This window comes from Brassica napus, chromosome C8 (assembly GCF_020379485.1).
Source record: "Brassica napus cultivar Da-Ae chromosome C8, Da-Ae, whole genome shotgun sequence".
Taxonomy (NCBI): domain Eukaryota; kingdom Viridiplantae; phylum Streptophyta; class Magnoliopsida; order Brassicales; family Brassicaceae; genus Brassica; species Brassica napus.
Genome location: NC_063451.1, coordinates 4,550,645 through 4,574,142, shown reverse-complemented (window position 1 = coordinate 4,574,142; position 23,498 = coordinate 4,550,645). Strand labels below are relative to the sequence as shown.

At 38.8% G+C, this 23,498-nt stretch overlaps 2 protein-coding genes across 2 annotated transcripts; both read right to left on the bottom strand.

Annotated features, from left to right (window-relative positions):
• Positions 1–14,775: 14,775 nt before the first annotated feature.
• Positions 14,776–15,231, bottom strand: LOC106423735 (mitogen-activated protein kinase kinase kinase 1-like). The gene has a single exon (XM_022708551.2). It carries the CDS (start codon positions 15,229–15,231, stop codon positions 14,776–14,778), a length of 456 nt encoding a protein of 151 aa, XP_022564272.2.
• A 1,965-nt stretch (positions 15,232–17,196) lies between these two features.
• LOC106423767 (protein argonaute 1) lies at positions 17,197–23,052 on the bottom strand. Its single transcript, XM_013864527.3, has 22 exons — positions 22,870–23,052; positions 21,818–22,473; positions 21,528–21,736; positions 21,292–21,441; positions 21,074–21,207; positions 20,856–20,965; positions 20,614–20,720; positions 20,382–20,520; positions 20,193–20,309; positions 19,959–20,066; positions 19,792–19,863; positions 19,577–19,699; positions 19,336–19,498; positions 18,998–19,257; positions 18,748–18,890; positions 18,588–18,650; positions 18,440–18,503; positions 18,213–18,348; positions 18,040–18,113; positions 17,849–17,943; positions 17,718–17,749; positions 17,197–17,608 (listed from the first exon to the last, which is right to left on the bottom strand). Exons 2-22 carry the CDS (start codon positions 22,463–22,465, stop codon positions 17,397–17,399), a joined length of 3,159 nt encoding a protein of 1,052 aa, XP_013719981.2. The 5' UTR covers positions 22,466–22,473; positions 22,870–23,052; the 3' UTR covers positions 17,197–17,396.
• Positions 23,053–23,498: the final 446 nt, after the last annotated feature.

Sequence of the window (23,498 nt, the reverse complement as noted above, 5' to 3'; positions counted from 1 at the left end):
AAATTTTCACGCTGTTTGGTTTTCCCGGGTAAATTGAAATTCCGACGGAATTGGTGTCCGTCAGTATATTCCGACGGAATACTGACGAACTTTTCCGACGGAATTCCGACGACTTAGTGTTTAGGGTGTTGATTACAAGTTTCTAAATGCAAAATCCAAATCTTTGATAATATATATAGTATTTGCATAAAGATTTAACAAGAAAAATGTTTTTATAACACGATTTTACACAACAACATTTTTTGTAGTGTAAGATTAGATAAATATGATTGTATAAGTATATGAGTGTTAAGATGAGATGTTATGAAAACAATGATATGCATACATAAATATTTTAATGAGTTGTTATATTTGAACGGTTGCGATTTAATACTATACTAAACACTTATTATGTGTTATTTTCTTAGTTTTGGCATCTAAATTTATAAATTTTTATGTTTGAAATTTTTTAGAAACACATGTCCTCGGTAATTCGTCGGAATATACCGACGACATTCCAACGAACTAGACAAGTTCGTCGGAATGTCGTTGGTATATTCCGACGAATTACCGAGGACATTTCCAAACTTCAATGAAACCCTTGGTCGTCGCTATGTCGTCGGTATTTTGCGAGAGATTTCCGACGGACCAACAAAAAAAAAAAAAAAAACTAATCAGAATCTTCTGAATCTTCATCAAACTCCCCCACCTCAGCCTCTGGCTCCGAATGTACAACACCATCAAGTCCAAACACAGTCAAATTCTCAACGAGTTCAACATTTGCCAAATCTTCAACTGCCTGGGCGTTGCTGGTAGACTCTGGTTGCAATGGTTCATCATCATCAGAAGTTCCATCCACTCGTCCTCTTGGGTTGATTTGCGTTACAGTAACCCATGGATCGTCTCTGTACGTCACCCGAGGGTAACTGATGTAGCACACCTATACATATCAATTATACAAGTATTAGTAAAATATATAACATTAATTAATTATATTGATAAAAAATTATGAATAGATTGACATACCTAATCAGCTTGCGAACCAAGAATGAAGGGATCATAATATTGAAGTTTCCGCCGCGAATAAACTGATGTAACACCAAACGCATCAATCCTCACTCCTCTATCTGGGGTGGTGTCATACCAATCACAATAGAATACTACACAACGCAATCCAACCATTCCAGGAAATTGGATTTCCAATATTTCTTTTATGTTGCCGTAGTAGACATCGTCACCGGAAGAAGATGAAACACCAGCATCATTTGTTGTCTTAGAATGACCTTTCCTTGTGAATGCATATCCTCGCGTACAAAATTTTGGATATGATTTGACCACATAGTTTAGTTCCTGCACAAATTCGCGTATCCAATCATCGAACACAAAACCTCTTGCCAAACCATCATTCACCTATAAATTAAAAACATATATGATTGAAAAGTTAATTAGTTTATATTAAATTTAAACTACTCATTTGCATAGGGTAATATGATATATGACTCACATAACTACGAAGCCACGCAGCAAATCCGTTATCTCTAAGTTGTTGAAGCTCATCTTCTGTTGCATGCCTGTGAGTCATACGCAACTCCGCCATATATACACTATATACAAAAATATTATCAATATGAAATAAACTTATTGAATATTAATCTAACAATAAATGAATAAATATTTTTACCTCTCATATTGTAGAACATCTTCACAGTTGGTGAGCAAATATGTTTGTAAATGAGCGTGCTCAGTGTCCGTAAGTCTCCGCTTCGTGAATTTTCCACTAAGTCGTCCTATTTTCTTGAACATGCTTGGGACATTAACATGATATGTTGCTCTCTCTCCCCTCTGTCATCATGCCGAGCAGGTCTTCGGTGTTTTGTATGCACTTCTGGTGAAAAATAATTTTCAGCAAAGATTGCAGTTTCTTCATTGATCACCTGTGCCACTATAGATCCTTCCACCCTGCTTTGATTTTTGACCATCTTCTTCAGATGATGCATATAACGCTCAAAAATATACATCCATCTGTACTGCACAGGACCACCAAGTTCCAATTATCTTGCGAGATGAATAGCAAGATGTTCCATTACATCAAAGAATGATAGAGGAAATATCTTCTCAAGGTTGCACATGCTGACTGGTGCGTTTTTCTTCAAATTATTAATACCCTCTTCAGTCGCTACTCTGCTGCATAAGTCGCAGAGTAAAACATTTATCCCTACATAGATAAAAGACATAATTTTCATAAGTATTAAGTTTATATAAGCATAATTGTTAAATAAAAAAATAAATTAAATTGTAAAAATATAAGATACCTGCAATTGTTTCATGAACATTACGTGGCAATAATGCTGAAAAAGCAAACGGAAGGAGGCGCTGCATAATTACATGACAATCGTGACTCTTCAAGCCAGTAAACTTTCCTTCGCTTCTATCAACGCAGTTCCTAAAATTTGATGCATATCCGTCAGGAAATTTCACTTTATCTGTAATTCAATCAAAGAATTTTTCTTTTCTAGCACCATCCAGCCGATAAATGGGAAAAGGGACTGTACCGTTCTCATCAACGTGGAGTTCAGAACGATCACAGATATCGACTAAATCCAACCTTGACTTCAAATTATCCTTCGTTTTACCTTGGATGTTAAGGACTGTGTTCATCAGATTGTCGAAGAAGTTCTTCTCAATATGCATGACATCTAAATTATGCTGCAATAGATGACTCTCCCAATATGGCAGATCCCAGAAAATACTCTTTTTGTGCCAGTTATGTAGCTCTCCAATCGCACTGACTCGAATGTTTTCATGTCCACCTACATCTGGCGTCCTTTCTGCATCAAAATACCTAAACTGCTTCAACAAATCTTTCCCACTAACTTCCTCAGGTGGACCATCAAACACCTGCTTGTTCTTCGTAAACGAAGTCTTACTCCTGCGGTATGGATGATCAGGTGGTAGAAATCATCTGTGACAGTCAAACCAACACGTTTTCCTTCCGTTCTTTAGTTAGAAAGCATCTGTGTCATCTTGACAATATGGACATGATAGCCTCTCATGTGCTGGAAAGTCACTTATTGTCCACATAAGTACTGCCCGCATCTGGAAGTTTTCTTTGCACGAAACATTGTATGTCTCAAAACCATGCGCCCATAGTTGTTGCAACTCATATATCAGTGGTTGAAGAAACACATCTAGTGATCTTTTAGGATGATCTGGCCCGGGGACGAGAATTGAGAGAAACAAAAACTATCGTCGCATGCACAAGCTCGGCTGTAAGTTGTACGGTGTCACAATAACTGGCCATAGAGAATACTGTCTTCCATGCTTTCCAAATGGGCTGAAACCATCAGTAGATAGTCCAAGATAAACATTTCTTCTCTCTTCCGCAAATTCTGGATATGTTGACTGGAAATGTTTCCAAGCCTTCGCATCTGAAGGTTGTCTAATCTCACCATTTGTGGAATGCTCTGCATGCCATCTCATTGCTTTTGTTGTGCGCTCACACTGATACAACCTCTTCAATCTTTCCGTCAAAGGCAAATACCACATTCTTTTGAATGGGATCGGAACTCTTCCCCTCGTCTCCTGATAACGAGGTTTCCCACAAAATTTGCATATATTTTGTGTCTCATCCGCTCTCTAGTAGATCATGCAGTTGTCAATACATACATCTATCACTTCGTACGGTAGTTGAAGACCGGCAACAAGTTTCTGAACCTCGTAGTATGAATCCGGTGCAAGGTTATCCTCAGGTAGAATACCTTTGACAAAATCAATAATCGCATCCATACATTCTTCAGCCAAATTATAGTCTTTCTTAATACCCATTAATCTAGTTGGAGATGATAAGGCTGAATGACCATCTCTACAATTTTGATACAAAGGTTGTTTTCCTGCATCCAACATGTCAAAAAATCTCCTAGATTCGGGATTTGGTTCTTCCCCTCTATAATGATCATGTACCATCTGCTCAGTACCTACACCATAATCTATATCCGTTCTAGATTCTTCTAACCTAATATCAGGCTGAAGTTCATTAACAGGCTGAGGTTCGCTAGTACTACCATATTCATAACCAGTTTCCCCATGAAGGTACCAAACTTTATAATTACGTGAAAACCCTTTCATATACAAATGAGTCCAAACATCAATTTCTTTTATAACCTTATTATTATTGCAAGTAGAGCAGGGACATCTTAACATACCACTTTTTGCATCCGGTTGTTGTTGAACAAGCCTCATGAATTCTCCAATCCCTTGAACGTATTCTTTCGTAAGTAAATTGGTGTTGGGATCCAAATGAGGTTTATCCATCCACGAACGATAATAAGCTCCTGAAGACATGATTTTCACGGAATTGTTATGACTAAAGAGAATGAAGAGAGAATGAAGTGTGAATGAGTTGAATGAGGAGGGGTTGCATTTATAGGAAATTGCTTACGGCCATCCGACGACTTTCCGACGAAATTCCGACGGATGTAAAGCAGTCCGTCGGAATACCGTCGGTATTTTCCAATCTCAAACGGCTATACAATGGTCATATATATTTGTCGGCAACGGTCACATGGTTCGTCGGAAATTCGTCGGAAAATTCTGACGGAATACCGACGACGGTAACGGTATATCTGTTAATCGGAATGTCGTCGGAAGTTCGTCGGTATATTCCGACGAATTTCCGACGAATTTCCGACGACTACAACGGTTACATGTTTTATCGGAATGTCGTCGAAAAGTCGTCGGAAAATTCCGACGAGCCATGTTTCGTCAGAATTCCGTCGGAAATGGCCGATGGAATTCTGACGACTTAAAATTTTTGGTTTTCGTCGGAAATTGGTCGGAAATCCGTCACAAACGTCTGACGACATTGAAGTCCGTCGGAACCTCCATCGCAATTCGGCGTGTTTTCTTGTAGTGTATATTCTCTTTGAGGTGTAATGATAATGACAGGCTAAACATAAATAGTATATATCCTTGTGTATAATCTACACCATTATTCTAGTGTTTCTCTCTTCGTACAGAGACTTGGAATGTACATTATGAGGTTTTAGAAAATGTTAGTGTCTCAGTTCATGTGTTCCACTGAAATTTTGAAGTGTCTTCTTCATTTCCTTTGCATCCTATCTTGTGGTTATACATAATAAGAGACCAGTTCCAGGTTTTGGGAGTTCTATCCATCTTTTTGGTGCAAATTACATTTTGTTAGCAAAAGCTGGAACATATTCATAGATACATTATTATCATGTCTATAACAAAGGTTATATATTCTAAGGAATTAGCTCATACATGTTGCTGCAGTTGCTTACTTCATTCATAAGGTGTCTGGTGAAGGAGCTTTGCATACTTGAACGTTTGATGGGGATGGGATCAAGGCTGATGCAATGGTTCAAACTGAAAAGGCAATGATTCTGCTGAAGTGATTCACTTGTCACGATTCATAAGGGAACTGTGGTGTAGGTTGTAAAAGTTTGTTCCAATTTTTGCTTGTATAGTTGAAGATGAAAAGCAAATGAGCATTAATAAACGGGAGAATTGCCAAGTGTGACTCAAAACTTGGAGTCAAACCAAAACAATACCCCAACTTGGGTCAAAGGCAAAAGTAACCTAAAAGGCTATTGAAATTACAACTATCCCCTTGTGACCAAACAAAAAAACGGATTTTTTTTTACGTTTCTACCCCTCGCAAGTCGTCTGTTTAGACGACTTGAAAATAAGTCGTCCAGACGACTTAACTGAAAGTCGTCTGGACAGTTAGTCTTAAACATAATTTAAAAATTTTGTAAAAAATATTTTGATAAGTGAAAAATGGGAATTATGTAATTAACATATGTCTTAGGAGGTATAAATTAAGATATAACAAATTTCAATTGTTTTCAGCATAGATGAGTGAAAGTAGTGAGTCATGATATTCTTTAGTTTATGTTTCATCAACATATATTGTAGTATTGTATGTGTTCTTAGGGTTAGATTTTGGAAAGCATTAAAACCGTTTTTGAAAATTTTTAAAATTACTTATGCGTGTTCATTTCTATGTATAGTAAACACTATTTAAGTATAATTTGATTTTATAACGTGGTTAGTTAGTTAATCTAGTCATTTTAGTTTAGGGGTTCATTTTAGGGTCTAGGACGACTTAATATTTTGTCGTCTGAAAACAGACGACTAAATATTAAGTCGTCTGTTGTACATTATCAGCCAGAATAAGTCGTCTAAACCGGACCAAACCTTAAAGTTTACCAATGTACTTTTAAAGCTAACCGGATTATTTACCCAATATATAAGGTGATTTTTATTTTTTTTGTTTCATTTTTCACGAAATTCAGAAACCCTAACAGTTCTCTCTCAAAGGCGATTTCGAATTCCCACGATTTCCGAACAAACCATCGTTCTCAACGTCAGCTATCTATCTCACTTCATTCTCACCGTTGTCGCCGCAGCTTCTTCTAACCCTAGCGCCGCCGATTCCTCTAAACCCTAGCGCCGCCGATTCCTCTAAACCCTAGCGCCGCCGCTTCCACTATTTCTGAACAAACCGTCGCCCTCGCCACCGTGGTCACCAACGTTCTCACCGCCGCTTCCTCTAAACACTAGCGCCGCCGCTTCTTCTAAACCCTAGCGCCGCCGCTTCTTCTCTGTAAACCTTAGCGCCGTTTCTCTGTAAACCCTAACGCCGCTAAGTCATCAATCTCGAGGAAAAGATGAACATAAAACGTTGTCTCTATCAATTTACTCATTCTCACCGTTTCACGTTTATTTTTTCAGATCAATAACCGCAATGACGAGTACTCCAACTCCTTCTGCGACTGGAAGACTTGTAAGTAATTTAAGTCGTCTGGAAAGTCTTCCACCTGGACGACTTAGTAGATGACTTAAATATAAGTCGTCCATTTGGAAGACTTTCCAGACGACTTAAATTTAAGTCGTCTACTAAGTCGTCTGGACTTATATTGTTGTCTTTGATTATTTTGCAGACAAAAAGGATGGATATTCCAGAACTCCCCCGTAGGTTATACACATCAGGGGAAGAGCCAGAAGCCCACAATAGCATTTCGTATCATACGGATAACAGCAAGTTGCATACTGCTCTTAGGAAAGCTCTTACTGATGACGAATTTGAAGAGCTCAAGGAGTCGAGTTTGGGAGTTTTCATCAAGTTCAAGGAGCATGGATTTGGTTGGGCTTCAAGGCTGGTTCACTACATGCTCAGTTTCAAGCTGGACATTAAGAAGAAGTATGAGATGTGGTCTCTCGTTGGTCCAGAACCTTTGAGGTTTTCACTGTTAGAGTTTGAAAACCTCACTGGTCTAAACTGCGAGTACATCGAGGACCTTGAGACACCAAAATGTGACGTTACCCCAGAGATGGTTTCTTTCTGGGGGATGCTGGGAGTTCATCTGGAAGCTGGGCCAACTACTGATCAGATAATAGCAGCACTGAAGAGATGCGGGGATTGGTCCAGGGAAGATCGCAAGCGGCTCGCGTACCTCTCCATCTTCACTGGATTCATTGAAGGGAGAAAGTTTTCAACCGCTACACGATCTACTCTGGCAAGGCTAGTGATGGATTTAGAACGGTTTGAGAATTATCCATGGGGGAGAGTCGCGTTTAAGGTGCTGATGGACTCTTTGTGGAACAAAGAAATTGCTGGCTGTTACACCGTGGATGGGTTTATACAAGTTCTTCAGGTTTGGACGTACACAGCTATGCCGGAATTGGGTGCTAGTATTGGTGGTCCCAGAGCAGACAGTCCGTCTCCACCGATACTGGCTTACGAGGGCAGCAGAGGCCGCAGATCAATGAAAGCTGCTATCTTGAGTCAGGTAGACGACTTATTAGACGACTTATTATAAGTCGTCTGGAAGGTCTTCCAGCTGGACGACTTAGTAGACGACTTATAATTAAGTCGTCTATTTAGTATTTTTTTTCAAATATCTAACTCGATTCTTCTATTTACTGCAGACCCGCGTGATCAACTTTGTTGAGAAGGACATTAGTGAAATGTGGCCAAAATGGGACTCTAAGGTTGAGGACCTGCCCGCGGAGAACATCATTAAAGTCATGTATGAGCGGAGACCGTGGAAGTGGACCATGGATTGCTGGGAAGTCACTGGTACTAAGGTCAATACAAAACCTAAGGTTGTGACTCCATCGAAGAAGGCCAAAGAGATGGTTGTGTTGGAGGAGGAGGAGGAGGAGGAAGACAATCCAAGACCTCGGAAGAAAGCTCGTAAAGAGGCTCCTGAAGAGGCTAGAGAAGAGACTAGAGAAGAGGCTAGAGGGGTGACCAGAGAGGAGTTGGAAATTATGTTCAAGGGCGTAGCTGAGGCTATGAAAAAAGGGTTTAATAAGTGCATGAGGGAGTTTAGGAAGTTGTCTGATAGATTGGAAGCTGTGGAGAAGAAGGTTGGTGTCACCAATCAGGCTACCCCTCCACCTCTAACCAATCAGGCTACCCCTCAAGATAAACAGCCTACCCCTCTTGCCAAAGAAACCGGGGGTAGAAACAAACAGGCTACCCCTCATGCCAATGAAACCGTGGTTAGTAACCAGCCTCCTCCTCATCAAACCAAACAGCAGCCTACTCCTCCTCAAAAGAAACAGCAGCAGCCTCCTCCTCTTCAAAAGAAACAGCCTCCTCCTCAAAAGAAACAGCCTCCTCAAATCAAATATGTTAGTATCAAATCCAGGGTTAACTAGTTGTCCAGACGACTGTAAAAGTTGTCTGGACGACTAGTTGACCCTGGACGACTTAAACGTAAGTTGTCTGGACGACTAGTTGACCACGGAAGACTTAATTTTAAGTCGTCCAGGGTCAACTAGTCGTCCAGACAACTTTTATTTAAGTCGTCCAGGGTCAACTAGTCGTCCAGACAACTTTTATTTAAGTCGTCCAGGGTTAACTTGTGTGCAACTTTTATTGCAGAGATGGTTGCCGGAGGATACAGCAACCGAGGCGAACTCGGTAAATAAAGCAGATGGTGTCACCTCCAAAGAGATTGTTGTTGTCACTTCCACCGATCACCAACCGAGCCTCGCTTCCACAGATCAACAACCGAGCCTCGCTTCCACCGAGCCAAGCGATCCAGTTTCACAACCGAGCCTCGCTTACAAATAAGTCGTCTAGAAGGTTTGGACGACTTATTATAAGTCGTCTGGAAGGTTTTCCAACTGGACGACTTACAAATAAGTCGTCTAGAAGGTTTGGACGACTTGAAGGGATAGTAGAAGGTAGTCTAAAAATAAAATACACTTGAAGGGATAGTAGAAGGTCGTCTAAAAATAAAATACACTGGACGACTTAGTAGAAGGTCGTCTAAAAATAAAATACACTTGAAGGGATAGTAGAAGGTCGTCTAAAAATAAAATACACTGGACGACTTAGTAGAAGGTCGTCTAAAAATAAAATACACTTGAAGGGATAGTAGAAGGTCGTCTAAAAATAAAATACACTGGACGACTTAGTAGAAGGTCGTCTAAAAATAAAATACACTGGACGACTAAATATTTAGTCGTCTAGACGGGTAATCAAGACGGGACGACTTAAATTTAGGTCGTCTGGACAACTAGTCAACTGGTTGTGTACATTGTGGTTTCGTATGGCCAGTTTCCTTGCAGTTTGAGCATCTCCGTGCCCTGTGTTTCTTCCTGGGTTTGTGTCCTCTCATCCTAGATAGCTCCAACCAAGATTGCCATCTTGATTTCTTCGGTCTCCCCCGACCACGCTTTAGTTCTGGAGGAAAGCATTCTCGTTCCTCAATATGTTGTGACACGATAGGATATATATTCTCTGAGTATCCTGCATACAGATAATTCTTTGAGTACAGTGGACATACAAGTGTGGAGATATGCAAACCAGCATGTATTCCAGCAGCTATAGCATGAGAGCAAGGTATTTTCTCCACTCCATAGACACCACAATCACACTTTGCATGTTCCAAATCAACCACACAGTCCATTTTGCCACCTTTGACAAAGAAATGCCATCCATCAATTGGTTCGACCGTCATCATACCCGCTATCTCTTCTCGAACAGCAAGCAAGTATTCAACAGCCCGGCTATGTTCAGTTGTGAGACTCAAAGCATCTTGTCTCCTTTTCCAATACCATTTTCCTAACTTCTGCCTTATGAACTCCAGCAGGAACGTAATCGGAAATCCTCTTGCTCGCTTCAGTGCGGAATTAATAGATTCAGCAATGTTGCTTGTTTTTATGTTGAACCTGTTCCCCTTACAATAAACCCTTGACCATAGCCTGACGTCGGCTTTCTCCAAATACGTTGCAAGTTCCGGGTTTGCACTCCGTATCTCAGCCATGTACCGGTCAAAATCGTAAACCGTGTGAGCATAAGCAGCCCCTTTCACCAAGTACATGAGATGTTTCCCTTTAAACTTTTTGGCAATGTTATCTTGAAGGTGATAATAACATATTCCTCGGGTTGCCCAAGGAAACACCTTATCACACGCACTTTTAATGGCCTTGTGCCGGTCGGAGACTATCACCAGAGGCTTGTCATGAGATATACAACTAGCCAATTTTGTGAAAAACCATTCCCAAGAAGGTATATCTTCCTCATCCACGATCCCAAAAGCCAATGGGAATATCTGAAAATTGCCATCTTGTGCGGCTGCAACTAACATAGTTCCTCCATACTTTCCACTTAGGTGAGTTCCATCCACCACAATGACCCTTCTCTGATACTTAAAACCTTTGATAGAAGCTCCAAAAGAGAGAAATAGATACTTAAATCTTTTCATAGAATCAAGTTCTATCGCCGTGATAGAATCAGGATTTGCAATGGAGATTTGCTCGAGATATGATGCCAGACGCGAATACCCTTCTTCTGCTGATCCTCTCACCAATCTTTGTGCATATAACAGTGCTCTGTATGAAGTGGTGTAATCAAGCGCCATGCCAAACATGTTCCTCATTGCATCAGTGATATGCTGCGGAGTTATCCCATCAATGATTCCAACACGATCAATGAAAAGACTACCTACATACTTCGGAGTACAGTGTCTCCGCTGAGCGATTCGGTCTCCCGCTGAGCATAAATTTTTTTCCACATACTTTGTTACCCAAAACGTGTTTGTCCCATGTTTGACACTCGCTCTGACCTTCCATCCACAATAGCTAACCGGACATGTTGCCACAACGAGAGTTTTCGTTGATTTGTATAATCTGAAAGAAAACTTACCCCTCACTGCTGCCAACCGCAGCTCTGAAAGCAGTGCACCCTTGCTAACAAAACTCTGGTTGACATAGATGGTACCATTCGATTTTCCTCCTTCAATAGCATTTGTCTTAGCATATGCCTTTTGGATTTCTTCAAAACAAATATTATCATCATCTTCCTCGTCCTCATCTGGAACCTTTCCATAAAGACTGTAATCCCCACCATTCTGATCCGTTTCACCAACAATAGAATTATCAGCATCCTCCTCCCCATTTTCCTCCTCCCCATCTTGATTTTCATCTTCAACAAACTCATTATCACCAACATCTTCATCATCACCACCAACATCTTCTTCCCATTCACCAGCTTCATCATTATCACCAACATCTTTTTCCCATTCACCAGCTTCATCAATATCCCTTTTCTCTGAAACCGTTTCGACCTTGCTGCGGCTTGATACACAAAGACATACTCTATGGGTTTTGAGTATCTCCAGCAAGTTTCGAACTTGTCTATCACTTGTAACATGAATGGGAAGACTGCCTGGAGCCATCATCATTTCTGCTGGTAATGAGTAGCTAATCTCCACACTCACTGTTCTCATGTCCAGGTTATAATCTTCTTGAGCCATTGCAACAAGTTCAGCATGTGTTGAATCTTCATTCAATAAAAACAATCTTGCTCCTTTGAGATCATCAACCACAAAATCCCAACGGAAATCTCTCAACAACCATTCTCCATACACTGCATGTAACTGAAAAATCATCTGCAAATATTCAAAATAAAACACATTAGTAAACATAGAGAAAATGAAGAAGTTCAATAAACATTGCCGCAGACGACTTAGCATTAAGTCGTCCAGAAGACTTAAAGGTAAGTCGTCTAAAGAGGTCACTTTTGCAATTGAAAATTAAAAGGGACGACTTAATTCTAAGTCGTCCGGCTTTGTTTGTTAAAAAAAAAACTTCAGATGACTTATATATAAGTCGTCTACGAGAAACGGGCTAGTTTTGCATTTGACCGAATCGTGTCAGATCTTTGACTATTTCTGGTCGACTTATAATTCAGTCGTCTCTGGGAAAGTTAAAATTTCAATATTTTATGAAAACTTGACGACTTACGTGTAAGTCGTCCTAAGGTTAGTTTTGTAATTGAAAAATAAAACTTGAAATTTAACTTTCTCCAGACGACTTAGATGAAAGTCGTCCAGCTAAACGACTTAATTTAAGGTCGTCCGGGATAAGCAAGGTTTGACCAGAAAATTGGGAAAAATTCTGGACGACTTTGCTTTCCCCGGACGACTTTAAATTAAGTCTTCTGGAGGGACGACTTTATATTAAGTCATCTGGTTAAAGTTAAATTATGAAGTTTTATTTTTCAATTACAAAACTAACCTAGGATGACTTACACGTAAGTCGTCAAGTTTTCATAAAATATTAAAATTTTAACTTTCCCAGAGACGACTGAATTATAAGTCGTCCAGAAATAGTCAAAGATCTGACACGATTCGGTCAAATGCAAAACTAGCCCGTTTCTCGTAGACGACGTATATATAAGTCGTCTGGAGTGTTTTTTTTAACAAACAAAGCTGGACGACTTAATTTAAGTCGTCCGTTTGACCAGCAGACTCATCAGTAAGTCTTCTACATACAGATGACTTACTAGTAAGTCTTCTACGCGAACAGATCTTGAAAAAAAATTCAAATTCGTACCTTAAACTAGGTGAGATGACTTCGTTTGCACACAGGGTCTTCTCCAACCACCCAGAACCTCAAACGAAAGCAACCGTAAGTAAAAACGAAAGAAATATGGCTCTGTCAACCATAGCCCATATTTTGAATCAAAAGCTTGAGTTTTTTGGATGAATATAGAGAGAAATTGAAAGAAATGTTGTTTTTAGTTCATAACAATTGAAACAGAGAGAGTGTAAAGAGATTTACGTGCATTAAAGGGCATTAAAAGCTCCAAACAGTTCGTACAAGGTTGTTGCCACTATTCATTGCAGTGGCAATATTGTAAATACTTGAAGAAGATGAGGTTGAGACAGTAAAGAAGCCATTTTCGAAAAAAAAAAAAACAAAATGTTAATGGCATTTTCGTAGATAAAATGCAGGTGTGGGGTTAAAATCTCAAAAAAAAAGGAGTCAAAAGAAAAGGTTAGTTTTCTGTTTGACTTCAAGTTTTGAGTTACTTTTGCAAAAAGCCCTTAATAAACCGTTTCTTCTCAAGTGTATTAGGATTCCCAAAGTTAAAAGATGTTTTTCGATTGCTAACCACCGTAAAAAATATTGAGAATGGAGTTTGCAGAGAAGAGAACTATGTATATTGAGCAATTCGGAATGAAAAAAAAAACTATTTTATTAGCAATTATAACTATGTGTTTTTACCATGTGCATCAATAAAAATTTTAAATTTTAATTATATTTAAAATCATTTTTTCTTAATATTTTGAATTTTTCTATTTTTTATTAATAGTTTAATATAAATTTTGATTTAGTTAAACATAAAAATTAAGACAAGATTTTCTATTTATTATAATTTTATAGTTAAAAATAGATACGTATATATTTAAAATTATAATCTTATATATATTTGATCTATTTTTTGTTAAAATATATTAAATCGATTTGTAGAAAATAAGAGAATAATTGATATACAAATTGTATAATTATCAAAAAGAAAAGCTAAATAGTGTTTCTAAAATTAGTAGATATAAAAGAACTAATAGTATTAAGATTAAAAATTATTTTTTAAAACAAATTGCACAAAATTTTAAAGAACTTTTAAAAATTTTAGTAATAAAATTGTATAATCAAAAAATATAATTAAATAATGTTTTTGAAATTTATAAATATTGTATATTTCTATTATTATATTATTTAAATATAATTACTTTAGTGAAGATATATTAGTTATTATCATATGTTAAAAAAAATACTAATAATATAAATTAACACTAAATATAATTGCCGTATTCTGAAAAATTTACCAAAAATATAAATCAACATTAAGTGTAATGGTTCATGTTCATAAGTCATGTAATAATTGTTAGTGTATCATGTCATTTTTTGGTGAAAATGTTTGTAGAGACTACACGTAAGTAAAATTTGAAAAATTACTTCTAAAAATATATCGGATGTAGTAACATTGCTGATTGAGACCTGAGATACATACTAAACAAAGAAAGTAGGCGTTGATGAACATACACTAGTACACTACATACTAAACAGAGATACTAAACTTAATCAACAGAAACTACATGCTATATACTAAACAGAGATGCTAAACGTTAATCAATGGAAACTACGGTCTAAACATAGATACTAAACACACATACTAATCAGGAATATATAGTCTAGAGAGGGACACATACTAAACGTTAATCAACAGATACTACAGTCAACATGCTAATCAGATAAGTGAACACAAACAACAGTCTAAACAGAGAAACTAAACTGAAGTTATTCAATTTCTTCATTGGCATAGTCTTAAACCTCAAGAATTTGTTCAGAGTTCTCTTAAGCTGTGTTGCCTTTGTCGGAAAAAAAAACTCAACTAACTTCTTGTCTGAAACAGCAACAGCATCTGTCGTTGGTTTCTTGTTGGAACTTGTTCGTCTGATTCTCAACTTAAAACAACTTCAACAGAAACGAGTTACTTGTCTTCTTCTTCAACTTGTGGACGAGGCAAGAACGGATGAGACAGCAATTTATAAGCGCTTCCTCTCTTCTCAGGATTCCTTGAGAAACAGTTTCGATGAAAGCCTTTGCAACGGAAGGTAAACTCTCTGGGATCTCGGGAGCTTTGCCACGACGGAGACGAGTCGCTAGAAGATCGAGATTAACTCCTTCCCAAGGAATCACGCCAGTGTACATCTCCAGTACCAAACCTTCCCATCTCCAGTAACATGGGAACTCACTTTCCCAGAATTTAGGAACCTCTCCCACCTCTAACGTTTTGCCAAAATCAGAAATCTTGAGCTCGTACGATGATATCGAAGAAGGGAACAGGAGTAAGTTGTCTGGTTTGATGTCGCAGTGAACATAGCCATGGTCGTGAATCGAGACCAAACCTTCGAGAATCATCCGCGTGAAATCTTTAATCAACGGCTCCGGCAACGGTCCATGAAAGCGTTTAAACTACCTTCGGAAGCGTACTCGAGTCGCAGTCTGTGGACTTTGTTACCGTGATTGCTGAGACCTTTGTTGAAGAGAGTCACCGAAACATGTAACGATCCTGGGACATCCCCTAAGTTTGAGAAGAACACGTAACTCTGTTTGGAGACTGTCGTAGTCTTCGTGGTAAGAGTTCTTGAGTGCGGAGAGAAACGAAGAGCCATCTTCGGGATTACTGTAGCGGACGAGATTAACATAACCGTAAGCGCCTTTTCCAAGAAATTTGACGAATTCTTCGTTTGACTGCATCTTTGCTTTTTAGGGTTTCGAAAAAGAATCGCTTTTGAGAAAATTTGCGGCTAAAGAGAAAATCGTAAAAGAAAATTGTGGCGAAAGAAAAGAGATACGACAGTCTTTTATAGATTTGGGGTTCCAGTTAACGCGGGGACTTTACACGCACGGAAGGGATGTTTGAATTAACAATTTCCATTTCTGAGATACTCAAAAAAAAAAAATTAGCAGCGCAGAGAGAAGTTTTTTTTTTAACATTCTTGACCGACTTTTGTATTAGGGCAATTCTTCTGAATAGACTATTTTCAAGTTTCGGTCACAAAAATATATCACAAAGAAGAAAATAACCAAAATATTTCATTTAATAGGTAAATTGACACTAATACCCTAGATATATAAAAAAAAATTAAAAAAAAAAATTTTTTTTTATAGTTTTAGATTATATGTTTTCAAATTCGAGCTTTTTTATATAAAAAAAAAATTCGATTTTTTTTTTCAAATTTTCTTTTTGTAATTCGAAAATAATTTTTGAAACTATTTTTAAAATTTTTATTATCAAAGTTTTAATATTTATTTTTTATTTTATAAAATTTTAAACCTCAATATCAAATCTCCACCCCTTAACTCTAAACTCTAAGGTTTTGATTAGTTAATCCTAGGGGTATAAATGTATATTTACCTCTTTAATGAAACATTTTGGTCATTTTCCTCTTTGTGATCTATTTTTGTGACCAAAATTTTTTTAGTGCTATCTTAGTATATTTCTGTTTTTATTATTCTGGCTATTTAAAATTTAAATATTTAATATATAATTTTAGTTAAAAATCAAATAAGTTGAAAAAATTAAACTTGATAGTATGATATATACATGCTATTCAAAATGAAAAGCTGCTTTAGATTTATTCAACTAAATTTTTATACAATTTATTTAATTTTTAATATTATATTTTTAATAATAAAATACTTTTAAAGTCTACAATCTAAAATTTAAACCAATTATATAATCTAATACATTTTTTTGCTAGTTTATAAGGACTATTTTCGACCTTTTGTTTTTTTGAAAAATTAACTTTAGCTTTTAATAGACTACATAAAATATGAGTATCTTACCTTTTAATACCTTCCATCAAATATTACTTTCTATGATAAAAAAAAAATTATATAGCCAATTGCAATGACTTCATGCAATGACTTCATGCAATGACTTCATATAATTCTAATTTTTTTTTTTTTGTTTCACAAATCAGGTGGAACTGTGGCTAGGAACAATGAAATGGGTAAGATAGCAATTAGTTGTAGGATTCATGAATTTTATATGATTATCGAGAGATGCCAATACATCGAGCTTCAGTGATCTCCAAGTGTTCCACATTGGTGGTGGACACACAAGCTCCAAGATCAGGTCTGATCCGGTTTCTAATCCATTTGTCTATGACGGAGGTTAAGGTGCAGAGGAAGACAACAACGTACTTAGCACCATAGCCAGGGACAATGGCCAACAAGTTCTTGGTCGTTGAATCTTTGTCAAGGCTTAAGAGTCAATACAAGCAAGAAGGTGATTAGATTACAGGATGGAGTGCCATGTTTGCTAATAGAATGATGCGGATGCTCAACTTGCAAAACAGAAATGAATCCCTTACAAAATATAACTAAAACCATGAAGCATCTCATATTAAGAATTCAAAGCAAGAGTAGCAAACACACAATATATCCAAAACACACAAACTTATGACAGTTTTAGCAAAAGTTCACACACCACACGAGATAAGACGCAACAAGAGAAAGTCTTGGAAATAGCAAACATTTTATTTGGCGATAAGAGATAGATAGAGAGCTGAACTGAATCAGCAGTAGAACATAACTCGCTTCACGTTATCTTTCAAAGGTGGGAGTGGCCTCACAGCAGCGTTCACGTGAGGCCCACGCATGTTTCTACCACCCATACCACCTCCACGTGCCATGCTCCCGCTCGCCATCGAACCACTGTCTGATGTCTCTGGCTCCATGTAGAACCGAGCCCTGAACGCTGCTAGATGCGCATAGTACGCAGGCGGCACTACAAAAATCCCAACAACAACAATTAACAACTCATCGCTTATCTTTCCCATTCTCTAAATAAAAAAACTATACAATTCAAATCTTCGCAAGAGAAAAGAAAAACTCACCAATAGATACAGAACGAGTGCATCTCGCATACCTACACAATTCAAACAAATAGTTTGGATGTTATGGTTTGTACATATGGGTACAGAACGTCTGCAGCTCGACATGTAAAAAAGATGCTAATGAATCTTACGTGTAACATAAGTTATTGGTTAGAGACTGGAGTCCATCAGCAGAGAAGTTGTTCTCATCCCAAAGAACGTGGTAATGAGCAGGTCGAGAAGTGCCCTGTTAAAAAAAAAATTGTTTAAGCATTTCATATAATCTCAGCCACACCATCACTTGAGATTTAATTAGAGCTCTTTTTTCTGTACAAAGATTTACCTGAATACCAGCATGGCTACAGAGGTAAAAGTCGAACTCCGTAGGGTGACATATTTTGGAATCCACGACAGTTCCTACAGACAAGAGATTTATCAAAGTTTTAAACATGTTCAATGCAGCTGATTAAATGTGCACGCAAAAAAAGGATTCACACCAATCCCAATTTGTCTCACCTGGTAAGATGTTGCCACTTCTATCCACTGAATTACGATCATTATGGTTCTGAGCAAAGAGCCTCGTGTGATGGCGCTTCTGCACCACCACAAACGTCACTGGTGGCTGATAACCTGCTTCCAGCGAGGCACATGCCTGAAATGGTTGCAATTCAAATCACATTATTACACATAAGACAAGTACCACCAAACACAAATACACGTCATCTGTTATGTGTAACTCTTACCTTGCGGATGGCATCAAGCTCGTAGAGCAAAACCTGATAGAATTGTCCTTCACTAACTCCGTCCCTGTGGCATATAACCATAAAAATATACATCTTTAGAGATACACAGTTATATAACAAAATGTGCGCCAAAAGAATGACTTAATACCTATAGAATATGATCCTCAACGGCTTATGCCCAGTTGATCTACGGAAGGCTATAAGTAACTCCCTGTTACAAAGGAAACAAAATGCAATAATCGGTTAGTTGGAGCAAGTAGCAGCAAAAAACTGATTCGTAGCATAGTTGACAGTATTGAGAAACATACTTTATCATGCCACCAGTCACCACCCCTTTCTGAGGATCCTTCCATTCTTTGAACAGATCCTGAATGAGCTCCTGTCTGTGCGCCTGAGCACAAACCAGTCCAGCATATTTGGTAACTTCAGGCCAGTCCTGGGATGCGACAACCTGAAAAAACAAATATCATTGTGAATCAGAGTAAGCACATCAGACTAAGTTCATGGAGAAAAATGAAGCATGCATTCACAGAACAAGATGTTGAAAGAGAGACTTACAGCAGCAATAGACGGGCTTGAATCCTCTCCAGGATGAGGATGGGTTACATCAGCACCAAAGATTATGGTAGGGCGATCACTGACCAGAGGAATTCGCCTTGACAGGGCATCAACAAGCACTGTATTCCTTCCTCCAACTTTGACATTAATTTTCAAAGCCACATTAGCCATATACTGCTTGCTCATCTTGAAGACATGCTTAGTCAGGCAGCACTGAGACACAATGCCAAGTTCAGTCTCACAGATGCGCTTCAGATCACCTGCAAAGGAAATGACGGTTAGAAAGCCTGTTTATATGTAAAAGCAGACGATGAAGGGTACTAGAACAAGTCTCATACCATATAATGATCCATTATTGTCTGGCAGAATGACAATAAGGAGATCAATCTCTTTTCCTTGAGATAGCTTGGCCATGGCATCATGATATCGAGTTTTCAGGACTTTCTCCACATGCTCAGGGCGAGCACTAACGGGTGGGAGGACTGGTTCTGGATTAAAGGCCTGCAGGTACGAAATAGTTCAGATATCAAGCTGGGAAAGGTTTAATAAACTGACTAAGTTGTGCTCTACGAAACTTACCATGCCAGATATGTGGCACATCTGAGCAAGTTCCTGACAGAAAGAACGTGCCATATTGTCAGGCACTTGCCTAGAGAAATTAATGCAGATCCAGTTGCTCACTGTTCCGCCATTGATCATTTTCTGCAAACACCCATCATATCAAGAGAATAGAATTATAGAATCATAAATACAAGCAGTAGGCAGACAGGTGAATAACTATTTCATCTAGTTACCTTATTCATCATATTCCACTGACCAACTTGTGGCAGACAAGTCCCTTCCCTTCCAGATTCATGATACTTGAGCTGCAGAATAGCACAATTAAATCATATTGCAACTCTAACTTAGTTATAAAGATATAGACAGAAAAATGGAATAACCCAAGCGACAACTACTATACCCATGGAGGAGGCAGAATTCGAGCTTCAACAGAGGCAAGAGACGCACTTATCTTGATGCCAAACTCCTTAGCATAGGGATCGTGACTGTAATCATTTAGCTCCACCGTCTAACAATCCGAAAACAACATATCAAATTAGAATAAACAATAGCCTTCAACAACATATGAATACTGGGGTAATAAGAAACAAGACATTCAATAGAAAATGAGAACAAAATAGCCAAATAAACATACTCGTAAGATATCTTTTTCTCGTTCTTGGGGGCGCTGACAAGTCACCTTCAGCAGAGCAGTGATCTGTCTCTCGTTCAACCTTTTTGAGTATCTCTGACCCTCAACTATCTTGCAGACCTGTACAAACAGCAGCAAATTAGCATAGGAACTATTGGTGAGAAAACAAAAGTTGATGAATTTTGAAGTTACCTCCATTGGTAGATAATTTGGCCTGTTAGAATTCCCAACTTGCAAGCACGGAAGCTGTGTGTGCTGAATGCGAAAGCCATATGTTTCGTAGAAGTATTCAACAACAGACTTCTGGGTGTTTCTTTCGTCAACAGGAAATCTGAAAAATATAACCCAAAATAGAAAGATAAACTTCTCCTGGTTCAGCATTCACGAAGTACGAATTAGCAAAAAAGCTAAAACAAACACCCACGTCAGTTCTCGAGTGGCCACAGCAGTCAGGCCAGAAATGCGGTACTTCCGGCGCATATTTCCTCGATGGGTCACTTCAACCTTGACACCTCTAAGAGCCTTTTTGATCTGTTAACAGAATAAGACTGAAAGTAAGTAAACACAGGAAGGTCAAAAGTGCAAAACTTCACTTCAGCTATGCATGATGCTAGTAACAAGTAACGACTATAGAATGATAATCAAGAAATAACAATTGACTCATACCTTCACACGATCAGCATCAGATAAAGGCCGAGATCTAATATCCCTATTCAGCAACTGGCAAACAAATTCAGTCACAGGAAGTGCCTCTATGAATGCTGTCGATGACATATCTACAAACAAAAAAAAAAAGGAAAGATCGCAGCATGCATGAGTTGAGACATTACAAGGAGATCAAATTTAAGAAGAAGTAATGAAGGTAACGCAGAAAAACATCGCACCTATGTTGAGTGATAAACCCATCTGTGTGGGACGAATGCTTTGGTAGAATCCACGCCAGCTCTCCAAGCCATCCCCCAATGATTGCTTTCTCCCTATATCAGGAGAATAAAATGACCGGGCCACAGGAGTATACCTGACACGAATATGTTAGCAAAACTAAAAGAGCGGAGACCTGTAAGTATTGAGTAGCAAGCATCCATGGGATGAGTGAACGTACTTGGAAGTTGGCAGCTCACGAAGAACAATATCAAGAACCTGCAGAGCCTCCTGAGGGGCATCAGCTTGTTTCCCTTGTAGAAACATTCCTAGGTGATGCAAATCAGCACGTGCAGCTAGCTTGATCACAACTTTGAACTCCCTTTCTCGTCTGTGAAACAGGAAATGCATGATTTACTCTGAAAAATTCTATAATAGGAAAACAGTAATGATAATAATGATAATGTAAGAACTGACCTTTGTCCCCCAGCCCCTTCTTCCTCGTCATGAAGCAAGATTCTGAATTCCTTGGAAACAAATGGAAGCGGTCCAGCAGTGTAGAGACTTTTGCGACCATCATATGCAGGAAGACGTCTTCCAAGGTGTGACTCACGATACAAGTCAACCAACTGTTTCATCACAGCACGATTAACACCCCTTGATGTGACTTCTGGAGTAATAGTAACCTGTCGCACCCAAAAAAAGACAGCAGCATTAGATGCACAATCGCTTAAAAATACCAAGGGATCAGGTGAGCCAAGACTTACATCGTACTGGTGCAAATCTTTGTCAGGCAACTCAGCAAAGAAGTGGTTGGCCTTTACCATGCAACGCTTGCCGATCTGTCCTTTCCCAGGCCTCATTGGGAACTTAAAAGCTTTGCTGGAAGATGGAATAGGCTGGATTGCCTGACTCGAAGCTCCTTGTTCAATAGAGAGCTGTTCAAATTCTTGAACCGGAGCAGAAGTATCCGGAATCCGTGTAGGACTCACCTCAGACGGTGTAGGCTGAGAAGACACCGCTTGATAAGTTGGTGAGGTAGCTTGATGCAGCTCGGGAACTGATTGTCTCTGTGGCTGTCCAGCAGAGGGCGCACCTCCACGGCCACCACCGCCGTGCCCACCTCGAGGTGGTCCTCCTCTTGGTCCACCGTACTGTTGCTGGTGTTGGTGCTGTGGTGGCTGACCTTCTCTTGGTCCACCGTACTGCTGTGGTGGCTGGCCATACCCACGACCTCCCTGTTGAGACTGAGGTCCATAACCTCTTCCACCTTGCTGCTGTCCTCCTCCTCCTCTTCCTCCCCGCTGCTGATAACCACCACGACCACGACCACCACCAGAGTGTGGACCAGCTTCACGGGAGCCAGACCCTTCACCTCCTTCAGACGAACCATCAGTTCTCTTCTTCCTCACCATATTGAATCCTTAGATAACACCAGCCAAAACAAGCAGTTAGTCACAAAAAAAAACATAGTACAGGAAGCACTTTCAGAAGCCTACTAGGTCTAGCATTCAATCCGCACACAAAGAAGTTAAATTTAGAAACTATTCTTGAAAACTCTCAACCATATGAGAAACGAAACATAGCAAAAGCCAAGAGTAAAACTATCATCAGCAAAAAAACCCTAGAAAACAAGTTGGAAGACGTACAAGCACGAAAGCCGCTACTAGATCCCAAAATTTTAAGAGATCAACGAAACAAACAAACCTATAAGCTAATCAAAACCCTTGAAATGAAGTTGATTCACCAAATCGAGTGGAAAATCCCAACGAGATAGGTAGATCGAACACAGAAGAAGCAGAAAAGGAACTTGATTTACCGGGAAAACGACTATCTCACGCCGGAGATACAACGATTTGACCAACCCTACTCTCTCTCTCTCTCTCTCTCTCTCTCTCTCTCTCTCTCTCTAACCTCCAAACGAAACGAGATAAGTAACGAAGGAAGTGTGGCTTTTACTGCTCCACTTTAAATCCCACTTTCTTCCTTTCTTTCTTTTTTTCCTTTGTCCGACCAGAGAGCAACCCTCCTTGTCATTTACTAAACTACCCTCATCGTAATTAGTTGGAGTATGATGACGTGGCAAGTCATGGTTGGTCTTTCTTGGGCTGACCCAATGGGTCGGATCGTGTGTTGTGGTATTCTAGTCTTTCATTGTTTGAAAATGCGCTGCTGACGTGGATTTGCATAACATTTTTGTCGTTTTATATAGTACAGCTAGTTTACTTTTCAATTTTATCTCATCCCTTTTAGTACGTTTTCATAAATATACGTCTAGTGTTAACGTTTTGCATTAGTTTATTAGTTTGTTTGTCATGCATGATGCAACCACCCATACACATAAGCAGTGCCGTGCAAAGATTTTTAGAGGCCTAAAACGAGTTAAAAAAAAATTTACATGATATTTTTTTTTTTAAAATAGTTCTATTTAAAGTCATACTATATAAA